This window comes from Eretmochelys imbricata, chromosome 3 (genome assembly GCF_965152235.1).
Source record: "Eretmochelys imbricata isolate rEreImb1 chromosome 3, rEreImb1.hap1, whole genome shotgun sequence".
NCBI lineage: Eukaryota > Metazoa > Chordata > Testudines > Cheloniidae > Eretmochelys > Eretmochelys imbricata.
In genome coordinates, this window is record NC_135574.1 from 135657426 (window position 1) to 135677528 (window position 20103).

General features: G+C 39.2%; 1 protein-coding gene across 1 annotated transcript in view; it reads left to right on the top strand.

Moving 5' to 3' along the window:
* The window catches only part of RYR2 (ryanodine receptor 2), a 743716-nt gene that overhangs the window by 346661 nt on the left and 376952 nt on the right, over positions 1–20103 (top strand). The window contains exons 16-20 of the mRNA XM_077812173.1: positions 3764–3928; positions 5924–6045; positions 10382–10565; positions 11599–11734; positions 16536–16631. Coding sequence (XP_077668299.1) covers positions 3764–3928; positions 5924–6045; positions 10382–10565; positions 11599–11734; positions 16536–16631 — 703 coding nt within the window. The remainder of the gene's footprint in view (positions 1–3763; positions 3929–5923; positions 6046–10381; positions 10566–11598; positions 11735–16535; positions 16632–20103) is intronic.

Genomic DNA, 20103 nt, shown 5'->3' on the forward strand with positions numbered 1-20103 from the left:
ACATTTTAAAATAATGTAATGTAATACAACACTAAGAGACATGATATGAACAAATAATATATCTATAGCAAATATCCATGAATTAATTATGAGCTAAAAGTATATTCTACAATCAGTATCAGATGCATGAACAAGTCAACTATTACAATATATCAAATAATTGGCTGGAGGAAGAAAAGAATTTAAATCACCCCAGGAATTCAAACAGAGCAAGATTAAAATCTGCATCAAAAGCAATTTAATGAAGTGAATCAATGAATATATTTTCTTAGGATGCCTAATGTTACCAAACTTAAGTTTAAGAATTCTCTGTGAACAATAATTTAGAACTTTTTTCAAGTGCTTCGGAATGCATTTATAATTTTTGTAGGAGGTAGAAATCCAGTCATATTTGTGAACAAAAACTTTCTGATGATACTCATGACTACTCCATTTACGTAAGCAATGCATTGCAAATCCCTCACTAACTCGGAGATTGTGTTTCTCTTTAATTCAAGACAAACATCCCTTGACAGCCTTCACTATCAAGCTGCGTCCCCAGACTGCTGCGGTTGCTATGCTAGAACCATTCTAGTCATTCCCAAAGCATTGGTGTGAAAGGGTGGAACAGCCAAGAGAAGGTTAACAGCTACCAGCCTGTCACATGACTCTGCAGGGACTGAAGGAAGGGGCATGCCCTCTTTGTAGCTGAGCAGGGGTAGGGAAAGACCTTTGGAGACTGCAGCTGGTGTTGGTCAGGGGAATCGCTTTGTTTTGTGTTACTTCACGTTTTTGTGTTTAAATAATACATTGTGCCCGCCAGCTGACACTTGGTGGAGAATACATACAAACAGTTACTACAGCCGGAAGACAGAAATAGGTAGGGAGGCCCTGTTGAAATGGCTGGGGAAATGATGTCAGCCACTGTAGTGGCTGCAGCAGCTCTTGGTCCAGAAGCAACAACACAACAAGCACAAGCAGCAACAGTAGTCTCAACGGCAGCAGCAGCGGTTTCTGCTCTAACTGCTGGATCAGGATGGCTGGAACTCTCAGATGAGGGTGATGCCTTGGTTACTTCTGTATCGGGGAGGATTTCTTCACTAAGATGGGGCTGGAGGAGAACCCCGAGATCTGGAGATCTGTGAACAGGGGGCAGGTGCCCACCAATAGCCCTAAGATGTGTGGGCTATCAAAAGAAACCCTGTCCTTGACAGGGAAGGCTCAGACTGCATATGGTGCTATGGAGGGGACCTCCCCAAAGGCCTATCGAGCATTGAATGCAGGCATGTGGACTATTTGGGACCAGCAAAGAAGGATATTTTTGCTAGTTATGATTGGAAGAATTTGTCCCAGACTCTTGGCTTTGAGCAGAGGCTCAACAGTTATGGGATTTCTGTTCTTGCTGGTTAAAGCCCGAGGTATGTTCCCCACAGAAAATTGTGGAGATGGTGGTGCAGGAGAAGTTTTGTCATATGCTACCAGGTAACCTGCCTGGAGGAGGCAGCATACCTTATTGAGAAATTCCTTAAGGCAGAACTGGACTGTGGGACTATTCAGAGACCTTTTGAAACAGGCTCCTTCCTTGAGACTGAGGCTAGCAGTGGCTGGGGCTATGAGAGAATAGCCAGAGATAACAAAACTGCGACTGGAAGGGCTCCCACTGGGCTGCAGGGCCTGCTTACAATCCGCCAGGTCAAGACCGCAGCAGACCCTGGCTCAGGGCAGGGGCTGGAGATGAGGGACCAGTGGTATGTAACCTATCAGTTAAATCAGCCTCTGTCAGATTATTGGAGGGTAGCTAATGTAATGCTGATTTTTTAAAAAAAGGCTTCAGAGGCAGTCCTGGCAATTTCAGGCCAGTAAGCCTTACTTTGGCACTAGGCAAATTGGTTGAAACTGTAGTAAAGAGCAGAATTATCAGACACACAGATGAACACAATATGTTGGGGAAGAATCAACACATCTTTTGTAAAGGGAATTCATTCCTCACTAATGTATTAGAATTCTTTGAGGGAATCATCAAGCATGTGGACAAGGGTGATCCAACTGATATAATGTACTTGGACTTTCAGAAAGCCCTTGACAAGCACCAAAGGCTTTTAAGCAAAGTAAGCAAACCCAGGGTAAGAGGGAAGGTCCTCCCATGGATCAGTGACTGGTTAAAGACAGAAAACAAAGGGTGGGAAAAAGTGGTCAGTTTTCACAATGGAGAGAGGGAAATAGTGGGATCCTCAAGGATCTGTACTTGGACCTGGCTGTTTAACATCTTTGTAAAAGATCTGGAAAAAGGGGAAACAGTGAGGTGATAAAGTTTGCAGATACAAAATTATTCAAGATGGTTAAGTCCAGAGCTGCCTGCAAAGACTTACAAAGGGATTTCACAAAACTGGGTGACAGCAGCAAAGTGGCAGGTGAAATTCAATATTAAGTACAAAGAAATACACATTGGAAAACATAATCCTAATGATATAAACAAAATGATAGGGTTTATATTAGCTGTTAGCACTCGAGATCTTGGAATTGTTGTGCATAATTCTCTGAAGACATCCGCTCAATGGGCAGCGGCAGTAAAAAAAAAACAAAAAACTAATAATGTTAGGAGCCATTAGGAAAGGGATAGATAAGACAGAATATGTCATAATGTTACTCCATAAATCCACGGTTTGGGCACACTTCAAATAGGCAACCAGAACTGCATGCAGTATCTCAAAAAAGATGTATTAGAATTGGGAAAGGTACAGAGGAGGACATCAAAAAAGATTAGACATTGAAAAGATCAACTTAGAAAAGAGGGGACTAAGGGGGAGAGGGGATATGATAGGTCTATAAAATCATGAATGGTGTGGAGAAAATGAGTATGGAAGTGTTATTTACCCCTTCACAGGGATCACCCAAAGAAATTAATAGGCAGTGGGCTTAAAAGGAGGTAGTTCTTCACATGGTGCTATTAGCCCGTGGAACTTGTTGCCATGCAATGTTGTGAAGGCCAGAAGCATAAATGGGGTCAAAAAAGTATTAGACACTTTCATGAAGGACAGGTTCATCATTGGCTATTAGCTGAGATGGTCACGGATGCAACTGGGTGCCCATAAACCTCCACCCGCCGGAAGCTGGGAGTGGATGAAAGGGGATGGGTCACTGGAAATTGCCGTGTTCTGAAGCGTCGGGCATTGGCCACTCTCAGAAGACAGGATGCTGGGCTGGATGGACCGTTGGTCTGACCCAGTATGCCTGTTACGTCTCGTGTTTTCAGACACATAGTTGTATACTGGAGCAGACTTTCTTGTTTTCTTTACCTGAACTACTTTGAGATCTGTCGTACTGGTGTTGCTTGTGCAGAACTCCTGCTAACTGAAGATTGAGTAGGATGAGCAGAATTTGTACCTCTGAGGAATGCTCTGCAGAGAGCATAGGCTAGTAAAACTGAAATCTGATTAACCAATATAAGGTCTGATTCTCCATTTTGTTTATACCATTTTATGCTAGCTCACTGGGATTAAACTGACTGGAAAATCAGATCATAGAATATAAAATATGTTCTTCAATAATGTTCACCTGGATTTTGTACAGAGAAGATCTCTCTCTCTCTTTTCATTCAAGTATTTGGCTGACAAGCTAGTGGTTTTTATTGCTTCCCCCTTTATTAATCATTTTGGCAATGAGGGAATACAACAATGTCTACAGTGTTCTTACAGTTCCTTCAACCAATGAAAATAACATCCAGCATTCAATGTTTGTTGCTGTGTTTATTGATTAATTGGGCTTGCACCTTTTTTCACTTTAGGAAAAATTGGATATAGGGATGAGAAAAGAGGTTGATGGAATGGGAGCATCTGAAATAAAGTATGGTGACTCAGTATGCTACATACAACATGCAGACACAGGCCTGTGGCTCACGTACCAGTCTGTGGATGCAAAGTCTGTAAGAATGGGATCTGTGCAACGCAAGGTAAGACCGTGAGTAAGGATACATTTCATTCACTCACAACTGTGTGCGACATGGGAAAAATTGAAGAAAATCAAAGGCTGCTGTTAATTTCAATATCTTCAATATCACATCTTCAATATTTTAAGCCTTCCTTTCTATCAAATATTAGGGGTTGTCTTCGAATAAATATAAATATAAAAATAAAATAAAAGTGTGGTCTTAACTTAGGTTAAAATAGCAGTGAAGACAGAGCAGTTTGGCTCCCCTAAGGACTTTTAACTCGAGCTGCTAACCCGTGTTGAAAGTCAAGTCGCTGTGCTTTCACTGTTTTAACCTGAGTAGGTTCCGTAGGGTTAGCTAACCAGAGTTAAGAACACATCATTTCTTGCAATGGAGATCTATCCTAAAGTCTTGAAAATCAAGATGGCAGCCTGCATCAATTCCTTAAGTTAAAAACTAAATCCAACTACTCTTGTTAGTCTACAGCTGTTAGCTTACAAATGTTCTTGAATTTGATAGTGCTCAAAGGAAAGCTGTTTGGCTCATTGCAGGAAAGAACCATATAACCGTCAGAGAATGCTAACAGTACCATGTAGAATTCTGTTCTCCAGTGGTCTATAGTTGTGTTGAGAAAGCACTTGAACTGAACATCTGTGCTTTCAGGTGTGGGCAATGTTTTGAAAATATTGCCTTTTGTGCAGAAATTTTTGGATTCTTATTTTCAGTCCAGAGGTGTATTTTTTCCCCTGAAATATGATGATTCTATTTGTGGTTATCGAAGCATTGAAAAGGAGGGAAAAAGGTGCTTTTCACTCTTGAGCCATGTTTCAGATGCTATATTTGCACATTTTTTTTATTTTTAAATTTCGAACATGGCATGACATTAATTCTTAATGAAGAAAATGCCTGAGATAAAATAAATCCTGTGTTCACTGTGAATGTTTGTCTGAAATATCAATTTATTTGAATGAGTTCATCGGATAAATGCACCAGCAGTTTGCCTTTCTGTGTTTAAATTTATCTTTCAATATTTAACAAGTAAGGTGGCAACAACAACAATGTAATATTATGATTAAGATTTTACACTCTCACACACTCAGGAAATTTGAAGTTATAATTTGCACAGCAACTTGGACATGATCCAAAATGCATTGAACTCAATAGAAAGACTACTACTGAAATCAGTGGGCACTGGATCAGGCCTACAACAGCCAAGTAATGGGAAACCATAACTTTGATTTTTTATTCTTGTGCATGGAAAATGTTAAGCACAACAGTGCATTGAAGCTGTTTTCTCATATGATCAACATAAACACAGCTCTGTTAAGAAAAGTGTTTGCTTTATGTATGTTGTTAGTATGTACAACATTTTTTTACATGAAAAGTATCCCCAAACATTTACAGTAGAACATAGGTGGTGTTTAAGAATATGTTAACTGACATCGTTTAATACACTAGGTTTAATATCTTTAAAAACATAATAGCTAGTCATGATCAAATCTAGGCTTTTCTCTAGTGATCCAGGGTGTACTAAGAAAGAGGGCCAGTAAAAGGGTTGGCATCCAGGGTCAGCCATTTCTGGACGTGGCTGAATTTTAGAAGGTTTTATGTGCAGGTGGATAAGGGGAAAGAGCTGATGTTCAGCATAGTTCTTATGTTTCCCATTCCTAATATATTCCCATATATTTACTTTCCTATGGAGGTAAAGCCATATATATTTTGATATGACCTTAATGTGGAAAACACTGACTTCTGATGGCTTTGTAGATAAGCCTTTCAGAAGTGGTAGTACTAAAATTGTCATGGAACTGGACATGCTTTAAGTAATACCAGGGTATAACTGGGTACCAGGCACTAAATTACAGGCTAATCTGATTTTGATTAACTTTGGTTTCTCTGTGTGTATTTTTGTATTTACTCCACCCCTCCCCTCTCACTACATATTTTACAAATAAGGAACATGGAACTTCCTTCTGTTTTTCTTTGCAATAGCTGGTCTTTGTCTCTGTCTTGCAGGCTATAATGCACCATGAAGGCCACATGGATGATGGTTTGACCTTGTCCAGATCTCAGCATGAAGAATCCCATACAGCACGAGTCATCCGTAGTACAGTCTTCCTTTTCAACAGGTTTATAAGGTATGTTTTACTGTGGACCTTTTTTGTCGTCCTTTTCCTTTCCCATGTCCCACACCAAATGATCATTGACATCACGGTGAGCAATTTAGCTTTGCAAAAAAAAAAAATAGACCAGTATTTGCAATAATAGGCCTTGTAATTCTTTATCAACAATAAGCAAAGGGGAATCTGCAGAAGAATTACTGTCCATTTATTTTCTCCATTTCTAATCTTCCCTTCTCTTTCAACCTTGATATAAATTTATAAACATTAACGTTGACATTAAGATTCAAACTAAACATAAAAGAAAAATTTCATCTGCCAGAATTTGTGAGGCTTTCAAGCAGGCCATGAGGTGCTTTATTTTCTAACTACAGTTAAAATTGATGCTTTTGTCAGGAAAAATGAAAGAATAGTGTTGTTGCATAAAATAGTAGCAGTACAGTACAATAACTGTTGTAGATGGGCACCAATTATTGCAATCATCCTTCCTGCTTAGAGCTTTTTATGATTTTGTTTATTTGTTCTGATTGTGGGTAATAAAATATTGAGTGTGACTGCATTTTGGCTGATATGTTTTATATTATTCTTATTGCCTTATGACCAAACTAAGTGATTTTTAATCAACACTAAAGAGTGAAGTCATAAGCTTGCTGTTAGCTAAACCATGGCCTTCAAAATCGTTTTGTGAAGACACGAAAGAAAAATAAAAAAATCAGTTTATTATCATATATATTTGGTGGCACAAAATATAAGTTTTATTCTTATTTCTCCACTAAAATCTCATTTTACACTTTCAACTATACCACTAGCTCAAGGCCACTCTATGGATAGTTTGCCAGGTGTCCAGACTGCCTTATGCTGGTTAAAAATAAAGCTGGAACAAGCAAAGCACTTTCGTCTTCAGACCTTGGGTTGTGGGCATGAATGTACATTCCTTCATGGTATATTTGCAGCTGCTAGTGTCCTTAGCAGGCTATGCCAGGATCACACTAGAGCCATGTTCTCATCTGCATTGCAAGATATCTGCCTTCGCTACCTCGTTACCTATGGGCTCCTTATATAGTTATGTAAGGTTAAGCAGGATATAGCCCTTTCCATCACACTACTTAATTGGAGATGTCATTTTTCAAATTCAAAAATGTTTAATTTAATTCCATTGCTTTTCTCCTCCTCCTTGTCTTGCTTGCCTTGCTGTATCATTTTACTTTGCAAACTTAGGCCCAGTTCCAGTAATGCTCTTAAGTAATGCTTAAATTTACCTTCAGAGTAGCTCCAGAAGAAGTCAAAGGACCTACTCATGTGAAAATTAATCGTGACCTTGAGTGCTTTGCTAGATCAGGGGTTAAGTTCTTACTCTTTGCTGTATTGTGAAATTTCAAACCTGGACAAATATGGATTTACAAATAAAACCTTTTGAGTTTTTTGGAAATGTATGAGAGATTCTGCAAAAACATTTTAGAACTTTTTGGGAAAATTTTTTCAGAGAACATATCCCTCTCCCTCCTCCGTCATAAAATAATCCAAGAATTGGAATTCTAGAACCATTAGAATTGTCATGATTTCTGACATCTCCACCTACCATTTATATCTTTTAAAAAGATTTTATTTTTATTTCTTCGTAATCTCAATATTTTGCTGTAAGTGTTTTCTTCTGAAAAACCTGAATCTTCCTCCTTCCCATCACACCATTAGATCATTATTTTACCGAGTTTTCTCTTTCCACTGTGCTCCCTTTGTTTGCTTTTTTGTCTTTTATGTTGTTATTATTTGTTTCTCTAATATCTTGGAGTGTATATAAATTGTTTTATCAATTAATATTTTGGCCTGCTGAGAATGAGAGAATTGTAGGCAACTCAGCATAGTAAACTTTCCCACTCTGAACCCTCTCTTAAATGGCACTGGTAAGAGCCTAATTCCTGAACCTCTTTGTTAACCCAATAGCTCACAAAAGGACATTCTTGTATTGTTTCTGACTGTAGCTGGAAGTAGCAAAATAATGAGTGAGTCTCATGCTACTCCCTTCCCAAAGCCAAAAGAGAGCTGAGATATTGGTTTCAAGTGTGTCTGGCCTGGATCCATGTTCACCCATAATATATAGGTATGCTAATTTATTGAAAACGTAAATCTCCATTTACTCATGATGTGACAGACAGAAGTGCCTACTAGAAGAGTTGCCTATTATGTGACATTCAAAATAAAGAATGTAGAGTAAAGCCCTTGATAGTTTCTTTTTTGTGAAGGCTCTCTTAGAAGCTCCTAAGAATGCTATACAGGAAAAAGTGAGAGAAAAAGTATTGTTATGGTAACAATTTAAAAAATGTAGGTAACGCTGAAGAAGAGAAATTATGTAGAAGTACAAGTGGCATCCATATTTCTATTCTAACAACCCAGTTTTAGCATGATGTTATTCTAAGAAGCACAAATTGAATTAGATCGTATTTCAAAGCATTATTTACGAATTTCTTTGAAGGAGCATGTTTCTTAGATTTCTTTTGGAAATAATTATGAGAATTCACCATTTTTGTGTATGTTGACATACTTTATTGTACTGTGCAGTAAATTGATTGTGTGCTATTTATTGAGATTTTGTTTTTGTAGCTTGGTTCTTTCTAGCTCACCCAGGTAAGTAAAACCATAAATTACTGTTTTGTCTGAAAATATTGTCGTGTATTGACTTTGAATAAGAGGTTGCAAAAAGGATAAAGAACTATGATAGTTATTTCTGCCTGAGAGTTTCACATTGTAAAATAAATCATATCGTAGACCCCAACAAGTTGCTTAAAGATGTCCCCCATCTTTGACCCTATGAGCAATCCCGTTGACTTCAATGGCACTGCTCACATGCTGAAAGTTGGGTACATTCTGAAGAATCTTGCTGACTCGAGGCCTGGGACCTCAACAGTTGGTGACCTTAATAGAAAGATTATTGCATAGGGCCCAATCCTGCTCCTGCTGAAGTCAGTTGCAAAGCTCACTTCAAAGGAAGGAGGGGCAGGGCCATAATAAGTGTTAGTTATGTTTTTGAGTTATTTTCTGTAACTGAGATCCTTCTTTCTTCATTGGTAACTATTCCTCCTGCTCCTACAGTGATTCCTTCAGAATGTTTTCTAGTTCTAGCTCTTCATTTAGTGTGTAAGTGACCTTGTCATAAATATAAAGGGAAGGGTAAACCCCTTTGAAATCCCTCCTGGCCAGGGGAAAGCTCCTCTCACCTGTAAAGGGTTAAGAAGCTAAAGGTAACCTCGCTGGCACCTGACCAAAATGACCAATGAGGAGACAAGATACTTTCAAAAGCTGGGAGGAGAGAGAGAAACAAAGGGTCTGTGTGTCTGTCTATATGCTGGTTTTCTGCCGGGGATAGACCAGGAATGGAGTCTTAGAACTTTTAGTAAGTAATCTAGCTAGGCATGTGTTAGATTACGATTTCTTTAAATGGCTGAGAAAAGAATTGTGCTGAATAGAATAACTATTTCTGTCTGTGTATCTTTTTTTGTAACTTAAGGTTTTGCCTAGAGGGGTTCTCTATGTTTTTGAATCTAATTACCCTGTAAGATATCTACCATCCTGATTTTACAGGGGGGATTTCTTTATTTCTATTTACTTCTATTTTTATTAAAAGTCTTCTTGTAAGAAACTGAATGCTTTTTCATTGTTCTCAAATCCAAGGGTTTGGGTCTGTGGTCACCTATGCAAATTGGTGAGGCTTTTTATCCAACATTTCCCAGGAAAGGGGGGGTGCAAGTGTTGGGAGGATTGTTCATTATTCTTAAGATCCAAGGGTCTGGGTCTGTAGTCACCTAGGCAAATTGGTGAGGCTTTTTACCAAACCTTGTCCAGGAAGTGGGGTGCAAGGTTTTGGGAAGTATTTTGGGGAAACAGTTCTTCCCCAGTAACCAGTATTAGTTTGGTGGTGGTAGCGGCCAATCCAAGGACGACGGGTGGAATATTTTGTACCTTGGGGAAGTTTTGACCTAAGCTGGTAAAGATAAGCTTAGGAGGTTTTTCATGCAGGTCCCCACATCTGTACCCTAGAGTTCAGAGTGGGGGAGGAACCTTGACAGACCTGATAACACAGAAACACTCTGAGCAGGTGTAAAAGTTGTGTTTCCTTTGTTTTGTCCATGGTATTTCCTTCATCACTCCAAATATGAAGCTGAATGGAACTGATATAAGTCTCCTTTACCAATTCTCTTTTCGCAATGCATTTGACTTATTGTTGGCGAGGAGGAAGCATTGAGAGGACAGTCTTAGAGCAGAGAACTCAGGTCTGATTTTAAAGCAGTGAAGAGAAAAAAAGACAATGACAAATCAATTCATTTTCAAAACTTAGAGAAGTGTTTGAAACTCACTTTAGGGGCCTTGATGCTCTCAGCAAGAAAGTGAAGTCTTCCACAGTTGACTTTCCCATTGAGTCAGTCAGTCTGAGCCTTCAGGACTTGATCGGCTACTTCCACCTGCCAGATGAACATTTAGAACACGAAGACAAACAGAACAGGCTAAGAGCACTGAAGAACCGACAAAATCTCTTCCAGGAAGAGGTAACATTTTTTCTTTACATTGTTACTGTACTTCCCACTTTGTGTACGCCAGTAGGGTTTTTACCTGGTTTGACCTAACAATAACATTATAGGTAGCTGGGTGTCTTGTGGGAAACCCAGGTTTAGGAGTAACCATAGAGCTCAGTATGGTAGAGGGGACACTTTCAATTTTGAAAATAGCTTTTGGGAGGACATTTTGATATTAAACTATCTGCACTAATAGCATCATTTTGAAAATCTAATTTCTTTTTGTGAGTTTCATGGATGATTCATGTAACTGGCAACCTGTAATGCTGAGCCTAGTTTTAGTAAATTTCTGTTGCAGTACATCAATTGTCAGAATCCAATCTGATAAATCATTTCAGTAATTTTTTAAAATTTATTTTTATTTTGAGATGGCTGCACATCTGATACTAGTTTTGCTTATGTGGGATATCCATTAGTTTTTTTCGGGTCTGCTCCTGCCTGTGATCTGTACTTATTTGGATTTTTTGGAGGGGAAATTAAAGGTTTTATTTCCTTTCCCTTTTCAAAAAAAATACAATTTTCTGAACATCAGAATTACTAAGGTGCCATTCAGGATCCCTGAATTATGATCTTATGTTCTCCCTTCAAATGTAATTAGTAATCACTGTCATAAAAGACTCATTAGCTCCCTCTCTTTGTACTGGATTATGCCCTGATGCAGCAAGGTACTTAAGCACGTGCCTTAGTTTAAGCATGAGAATTATCCCATTTACTTCACTGGTGCCACTAGTAATTGATCTTGGAACTCAGGTATTTAATTTCACTTTGGAAGACTCATAGAGCAAATATGCTAGTAACAAAGCACTGTAAAACATTCTTCAGCATTTTCCTTAATAACTTCCCCCAGAGATAGCTGGCTGCATCTGCTACATATCTACTTTGTGTTTTACATTTATTTTTCATTTTTGTCATGTATCTTTTTTTCTTATTGTCTTTTAATCTACATTGACATCTTTGTACTGAAGAGATATTTTCTTCTCTGAAAACCTGAACATTTTATTTCTAGGGTATGATCAACCTTGTCCTTGAATGCATTGATCGCTTGCACGTGTACAGCAGTGCAGCCCATTTTGCTGACGTAGCTGGGAAGGAAGCAGGAGAGACTTGGAAATCTATTCTAAATTCTTTGTATGAATTACTAGGTAAGACATATTATGGTTGTCTGGGATTTTTTGACAGCAAACTAATCTGTTCAGGTGAAATGGAAATCTGAAACCAAAGACCACTGAAATTATCTAGGGACTATATTGGAGAAGACCTTCCATTTCAGTGAGTGTGGAAGAGTAGTTATGAATAAAATGAAGTGAGTATGCCTTGATTAAAGTAAATGGATATCTTGACAAATCCATGATTTTTGCATTTGTATCTTGCACATTGTTGGAAAAAAATATTTATATTGTAGTGTTGCCTAGAGGTCTCAGTCAACATTGTCAGGTTCTGTATAAACACGCATAAAGGCACAGTCTCTGAGTGGGGAGTGCCGTTTTCTGGATGATGTTAAACTAAGATCTTGACTACCTGTGGTCATTAAAGTTCCCATTACCTTCTTTGTAAGGGTCTTGGTGTCCTGGCCAAATTTTCACTTATGTGGTAGCCTTCTGTTTCCTGAACATTTCTCCCAATAATTTCAATTGGATACAGTATTCTTCACTTTCTGTTCTGTTACTATATGCTACTCCTGTTGACTGATTTTCATCCCAGAGGTGGCTGCTCTTCAGTTGTGGGCAAAATGACTATATAAAAATAAATCCTTCACTTCTAAACCAATGGAATAAGCTTAAAAATCAACATAATAAACTGCATTTATTTTGCTATATTTTCCTGCCTCACCCATACTCTGCCAAAACTAATTGAACATTTCTTACCTTGTGAGCAGCTTTCAAATAGATGCCATTTTCTTCAAATAAAACAGACAAAATCTGCCACAGGACTGTTCCATTCTTTCCCTCACAGTGTGGAACAGATAAAAGCAGAGATTTTGCTACATGAAATCATGTTGCATTATATGTAGACCAGCACTGGAGGGGGATGTTGCACACACTTTGCCAGTGGGTTTCAGATATTTGCTGGCCACAAAGGAATGGTGAGACTCGGGAATCTTGGGTCTCATTCAGGCTCCACAGGGGAGTGTTCTCTAGTGGGCACAGACCTTTCTGCCCATTTTCCCCCACAACTCCCCAAATCATCCCTTCCAACTTGCCCCAGTCCTGTCTCTTCCCCACCCGACTCCTCATTACAGTCCCATTTTCCTCACCTCACCAGTCCCAGTCACTACTGAGGCACATGGGAGGTTTTGGAGGTGGAGATTAGGTGGGAAACTTCAGAGGATGAGGGGAAAAAGGAGCAAAAAGAGGGGGTGGATCACAGTAGTTCTGATCAATCTTTTTGCAGAAAGCTGGTGGGATATTGTGTGGAGAGGGAAGAGGTGTCTGAAAGGCTTTTAAGGGGAGGGAGCTGAAGGCTGTGAATAGGCAGCCAAGCTTGTGGGGATGAGAGTTAGTGCTGCTGTTTGAATTAACAAGAGAGAGTACAAAGTTGTAGTGGATGGAAGCCTGCATAGCATCTTGACTTTATTCAGAGGCATTTGGCATCAAGTCTAAAAGGAATTGGATGTTGGGAATAAATGGAAAGCATTTTGTGGTGTAAAATAGAGAGCGGCAAATGCATCTTGGGAGGTGGGGAGAGTACTGAATCAATAGTGGAGAAGTGGAGGCTGGGAGAGGCAGAGCAGTCACAGATATCAATGGACTGATGGTCACAGAAGAGCCAGGTGAGGGCAGTGGACAGAGGGAAAATATGAAATACAGAAGGAGGAAGTGGATAGTGTTCAGAGAAAAGGAACTCTACTATTGAGTGATCAGAGAAGGAGCGCTCTTTAATGAAGACAAGGTGAAGTGAGTGGCCATTCTGGTAAGTGGGGGAGTTGATCCAGGGCTAAAAGTTGAATGAGGAGAAAAGGGTGGGGGAACAAAAGTCTATCAGGTTGGACAGAAAATCAACATTAGGTCACTGAGAATGTGGGTGAGTGGTAGATGGTGATGAGGGAATGAGAGAGCATCAGGTGTCAAAATAGGGTATATGGTGGCAATATCGGAGAAACCAGATCTATCACTAATAAATGAATGGAGTGGCTACTACATATATTTGCATTTATGTTTTTCATTGTATTACTTGTAGTGTGTGCTCATCAAGTAGCTCTTTGGAATACTTAATCCCAGTGGCCATTCGGTGGTTTTTCATTAGTTTTCCTCTTGTAATTGTTTGTCTGCAGCGATAGTGAACTTTTCTGCAAAGGAGTCACAGCATGGACTGTGCCTCCTGTATCCATGCTCAAAATTTTGGCTTCAGCTGTAGCTGACTCAATCTGAGTAGCAATGGTTATTGCTTTTTCTAGTGTAAGTTGTGGTTCTAGAAGTAAGTGTTCCCTTACAGGAAGCATGGTTGTTTTCTCAATGAGGTGGTCTCTAATCATCTCATCTGCCATATTCCCAAAGTCACAAGTTACAATCAGACTCCTCAGGGAAGCAACACGCTGGTGAAATCTGTAGCGATTAGCTACTACATTCACTTTTGACACAAAAAAGTTCTTTAATGCAGTGATTGCAGTCTCATATTTATCATCTGCAAGGGGGAAAGTGTAAAATATACGCTGCCCTTCTGCTCCAAGGCAGTGGATTAGCAGAGCACACTTTCTTACTTCAGAAATCTCTGTAGCACTGATTGCAAGCAGATAAGTCTCAAACGTATGGATCCAGGCATTAAAAGCAATTGGAGGCTCACCCGGGCTTTGTAGAAAGGGTGCAGGTGGGTTCAGAGGCAGAAGATCCCTTCCTCGTCGCCAAAATGTTGTAGCAACCAGGCAAGGTACTAACAAACGTCAACAGGACTTTATTTCTAAAGTGGAAATCTCTTACCAAGCTGCTGCTGCACCCTCGGTAGCTCTCACTCCGCCTCCTCAACTTCCCCTCCTCCTTCCTGCTTCCTGTCCTTTCAGACTCCCAACAGCCAGTGCTCCTAGTTCTGATAATTACAAGCAGCATCTAAACACTACAGTAACATTAAAAATGTTATGGCTCAGAAACTCTCTGAAAAATGAAATGTGTAATCAAAATGCTTGATAGCCTATTAAATATACTAGCTCAAAACATGGTCTTATAATTCATTGTTACAAAGAATGACCCTTTTAAGAAAAAAGAATATTTAAATGAGTTAGCTTCTATGTAGAATGTGAGCGTTTGTAATTTTGATGAATTTTATATCTCAAATGTGTGATTTTAGGAATGCATCTCTTCTATATCACTTCTGCCATAATAGGCCATTAGGGATTTTCTGTGCTTTGTGATTAGTTGTGCTGGTTACCTGAACAGTACTAAAATTATCTACAGCTACAGCTGAATGCCTCTAAATAAAGCTTTAGTGGAACTGTTCTCTGATCACCATTTCCCACTCAGAGTGTGGTTCTACAGGAACAGAGAAAGATGATTTGCCACAGACCATTAGGTTTTCAGCCTCTCTTCCCCTGCTTCCCTAAAACCACTCTGTCAACTCACTGGTTTAGTGATGTAAAGGATTAGCATTCATACCCTGGCCTTTCATGTCTGCAGCAGACCCAGCTTCAAATCATACTGAGGCCACGATTCTAAGGGTGTAAATGCATTTCCTAATGGCATTGAATCAATATCTCAAAACCATAGCGCAATATAACGTAACTAATAACCAAACAATATTACTTAGCCCTCATAGAGTGCTTTTCATCTGTAGCTCACAAAGTGTTTTAGGAAGTTATGCAAGTATTATTAGCCCTTTTAACTGATGGGGAAACTGAGATATAGGGTGATTCGGAGACTGCCCAAAGTCACACAGTGAATCAGTGGCAAAGCCAGGTACAGACCTGGTCTCCTTAGCCCTTGAAATATGCACAGTCTCCCAATGTGATCAGCAATCTCTCTTGACGAGAATGGCAGGGGAAGTTTCTGGTTAAGACTGATGCTTTGGTAGAGCTGCATGTGAAGCTTGCATAAGAACAGCAGTTTGCACTGTTCCACACTCTAGATGGAATTGTTAGTCCCTGGTAGGTTTTTTTCCCCCCTGGGAAGAAGGTGAGGTTCTTCAAGTCCTGAAATTATCACTGTGTACTCCTCTCCACATTTACTTCTCACCATCTGTAATTCCATTTCTGTCCAAGGATGAACTTTGCCCAGGGTTTTCTTTTTTTTTTTTTTTTTTTGGATGACTTTAACACTACTTGTGATAACACTGTAAATGCTTCTTTTAAACTATCTTAAGACATGATGTTTTGAAGAGTGAAGCCTTGTTACCATCAGAGACCTCTTCTGGTCTCCTTAATTTAGAGATAAGTGATGGTAGCATAATTCTTCCATTTAGAATTTATGTAGAAGTTCCTTTGTTCCCGATCAAATTTTTTTAATATCGTACCTTTATAGTACTGTGAAGTACAAATCCCATAAGGGCAGAAAGTTTGACAAACATTTCCTGAACATAAAATTCATAGTCATCTTTTTTCTTTTTCTTTCTTGAACATACTTATTTTGCCAGTACAAGGTAAATCCTACTGTCTCCTTAGGTTTGTGTGTTCCCCCTCCTCCTTTCCAATACCCTCCTGCTCCTCCAACAGTAATGCTATGTAGGATTTGTTCAGAAATACCAATGGACTTACTTTTTGTTCCTTCAAAATGGACTACTTTGATATTCAAGAAGGGATCTAGGAAGATGACTGTTGGCTTTAGATAAATTTTTTTTACAGTGATGGGCAATTTGATGATGACAAAATCCTACAAATTTTATTATTCAATAGAATCATTTGCCAAGTTGTTTTGCATCTGGCTGGTTGGATCACGGTTCATCACAGGAATTATGAGGTTTCTGTTAATGAGAATTGGACACATTTATTAACTTTTTTTTCTGTTTTTCTTCTTTTAATAGCGGCACTTATTAGGGGGAATCGTAAAAACTGTGCTCAATTTTCTGGATCTCTTGACTGGTTGATCAGCAGATTGGAAAGATTGGAAGCCTCCTCTGGTATGTTTTTCAGTATTGTATCTCCTTTTTCATCCCTCCCAGTTTCTTCTTCAAAAATTTATAAAGAAATGATCAAGCACTCATTCAGTCATACTGTTCTGAATTTTTTGTGCAGATGGGATAATAGATTGGAGTGGGGAAAGCAAGATTTGACCCACAACTTTCATTGGTTATCATTGTAGTTCTAGGTATACTTTTGATTCTCTTTTAATGTTTACTACTGTATAGTGATAAAAACTAGGTCAATCTAGAGATCTATGGAAAGCAATGAATTAGGGTTGTTGGTTTTTTTCCTTTTTCTTTCATTTCTATTGTGAGTAACATTTGAATTTGGTCTCATCCTTGGTTACCTTTTTATATTATCACCACCATTTTCCAATTGAGGCAAACAGGACCTCAGCCCAAACTGTGAAGTTCACAATTTTATTTTTTCTGGGTTGTCTCTTTCACCAATAGAGTCTATAATTCCCTTCACGTCAAAGTCTATTTTTGTTCTAATAAGTCTATCAAACTATAATGGTAGATATCTTAAATTTATATAGTGTATGTTGTTCTCAAGAACCATGGGGTGTGTGCATCTGTAATATAGGCACAATTAGGTAACTGTATTTGATAAGTGAGAATATGATTGCCAAAGTCAGAAGCCTATTCCTGTTGAAAGGTGCTATTGGATTTTTAATGGGTGATTAAGACTTTTTTTTCTACAGTTCATGCAGAAGATTATCTTCCTGTCAACAGTTGCCCTCAGCATGATATCTATGCATTGGTTTTATAATGATATGAGGAAAGGTGCCACCTTGTGAATCATTAACACGATTTTTGTAGTCCCTGAATTTCCCTTGAAGGTTTCCCAGCTAATCACTGTTCAGGCTCAACCTTGCCTAGTTATGAGATTTTTTTATAAGCTTACAGTGTTCTAGAGTCTTTCATGCTTTGTATGATACAAACTTTTGTTGCTGGACTGGCTCAGATAGGAAGTACTCCCCAGGTTTATGTGCCTAAAGTCACTCTTCAAACAACTCAAATACACTAATGAATTTATTTCACTGTGGAAAGTAATGCAGGAGGCATTCTCTTCATATCTAAAATAAATTCAGTGGAACCTTATTGAAAGTAGCTTCCTTCTGAAGAGGTACTATCACTGATATGCAAAATACATAAGCAGGATTGCTCACATGAATAGTCCCCAAACAGCATATCCTGCCAGCAAATCTTTGTGTTGGCTTTAAGGTAGGACTTTTAGTGTACAATACCTTCCAAGTTCATTGGTAGATTGGTTTCTCAAATAATATGTACATTGAATGTGTGGTTGTCAGAAGGCTCTAACTATTGGTTGTTTTTTTCCTCATAAAGTACATTTGCCTGTTTTGAAACTCTGGTTTTGGTTATTGGGAATATTACTTTTATCAGCATATTTAAAGCCAGAACGAAGTTTTATTTTAAATGTGATACTGAAGAATTCTTATTTTTGTATTTTAATGATTTGGTTTTATATCTCCAAAAGATCTTGGCAATGCAAAATCTGGTAGTATTATGTAAATTGCAACAGTGCTGGTATTAGTCAGATTATCCATGTCATTTGGGTGATGGAGGGGGAAGGGAAAGAGTTTACCAAAGCACTTTAAAGTGGCTGATAATTCAATGAGTATGGGTGCAGAATGCTACCATGAAAGATGGCCCTCAAGTAAGTTTGTTGAAAAGGAGTAGGTCTTTGTTATACTGTTTATTTCAACTTTTAAGGCTGCTGATTGCTTTTCAAAATAACAAAATAATAATAATTAAAGCATTAATAAAAAGTCTAACTCTTCTCCAACCACTGAATCCCTCATGCATTTAAGAATTATCTTTAAGCACCTATGTCTTAAATTGAGTTTGCTTTGCTCAAATCCTTTTGGGTGAAGCTTACCCCAGTCCAGAGAGACAGTGTAAAAGCCCAAGAGGGGCTTAAGTGGTGCATATGTCTGTTGTGATTGGATCCAACCATTTGCTCCCATCTGCATCTAATACCCCCTGGGTCTGGGAAATGACTGATCACTGTTCCTAGCTCTAGGGGAGTCTCATGCACGCTCTCAAGTACTTCAGCAGTAGGAGCCCACAGTCTGACTCTGGAACCAGTTCCACAGCTCCCCAGAGCCCCAGTTGCTTAGATACATTCTTCAGAGTCCACTCATTGTGGGAGCTCTGGTTTCCTAGTTATGCTCTTCATGGACACTGTGGCAGTAAAGCAAGGAATTACAGGCTAAGCAAAGGAATTTCTTATACACACACTTCTCCCTTGAAAAGCACAATCGAGTTCCAGATGTATGGAAAACAATGAACTGCTGAATGCAATCCTCCTGAGTGTCCTTCCCAGCCTTCTTAGCCTGATTGTCTTCTGGTGGTGAAATAACTCAGGGCTTCTGGGCAGAGCATCGTTCGGTCAGTGGTTCTGCTGGTAGCAAATCCATTGTTCCACTAGGGTAGGCACATTCAGTGTTGATAGCTCTTGATTGCTCTGTCACAGCTTACCCTGTATAGTCTTTCCATAATATGTTAAATTTCCACTTAAAAATAAATGCTCAAAGCGACATTAAAGCTTATATTCAACGTGGAGGTTGAAATGTAACATGGCATTCACAGAACCAAAATGGAATTAATAAATTGACAAAGACATAGGCGATATTGTAAGTATTAACCACTGAGATTATCTTGGATACATACATTTTCCACTTCTTCCCTTTTCTGTTTCTGATCATTTTTCCACCCCTCACAGTTAGCCTTGTACAAGGTGAACAGGAAGGAGCATGGGTGGGTCAGAAATTGCCTGGCTTATACCTAGGCTCTTTAATAGTATCTCAGTTATTCCCCATGTAATTACCTAATTTCCTTACTATCTTGATTAGGCCCTGTGCCAGATGCCCAGCACATCTTGATGTCTGGGGTGACCAACTGGCACTTTCTCTAGAGAAGCTAATAATGATGGACCCAGGCACCTTTGATTGCTGAATTGTACTTCCAAGGATCCCTGCTTCTACCTCCCCTGGAAGTAATAAACTAAGCATGGGATTCACATTATCATTAATGTTACTCTGCCGGCTCAACATACTTTTGTTTTTAACTTACCAACATTCAAGGTAATTCTTTTAAAACTTTAGAACAGAGGTTTTCAAACTGCAGGTGGTGTGGAATGTATTCTGGAGAAGTGGAGGGGTGTGAGAAGCCGCTCTGCCTGCAGAACTGCATGGCCACATGTTAGCCGACGGCCAAGGATGTTTGGTGAGGTGCCAGCTATGCCCGTTTATACCATCCGTGACTTTAACCGCTAGGACGCACTGTCCCTTCGCGGCGGGCAGCCCGGGCTAGGCTGACGGATGCCCCAAGGTCCTAACCACCCGTGACTTTAACTGCTAGAGCTCAGAGCTCCTTCGCAGCGGGCAGTCAATACTGACTGACAGGTGCCCCAATGGCAGCACTAAGAGCCTCTCCACACCCG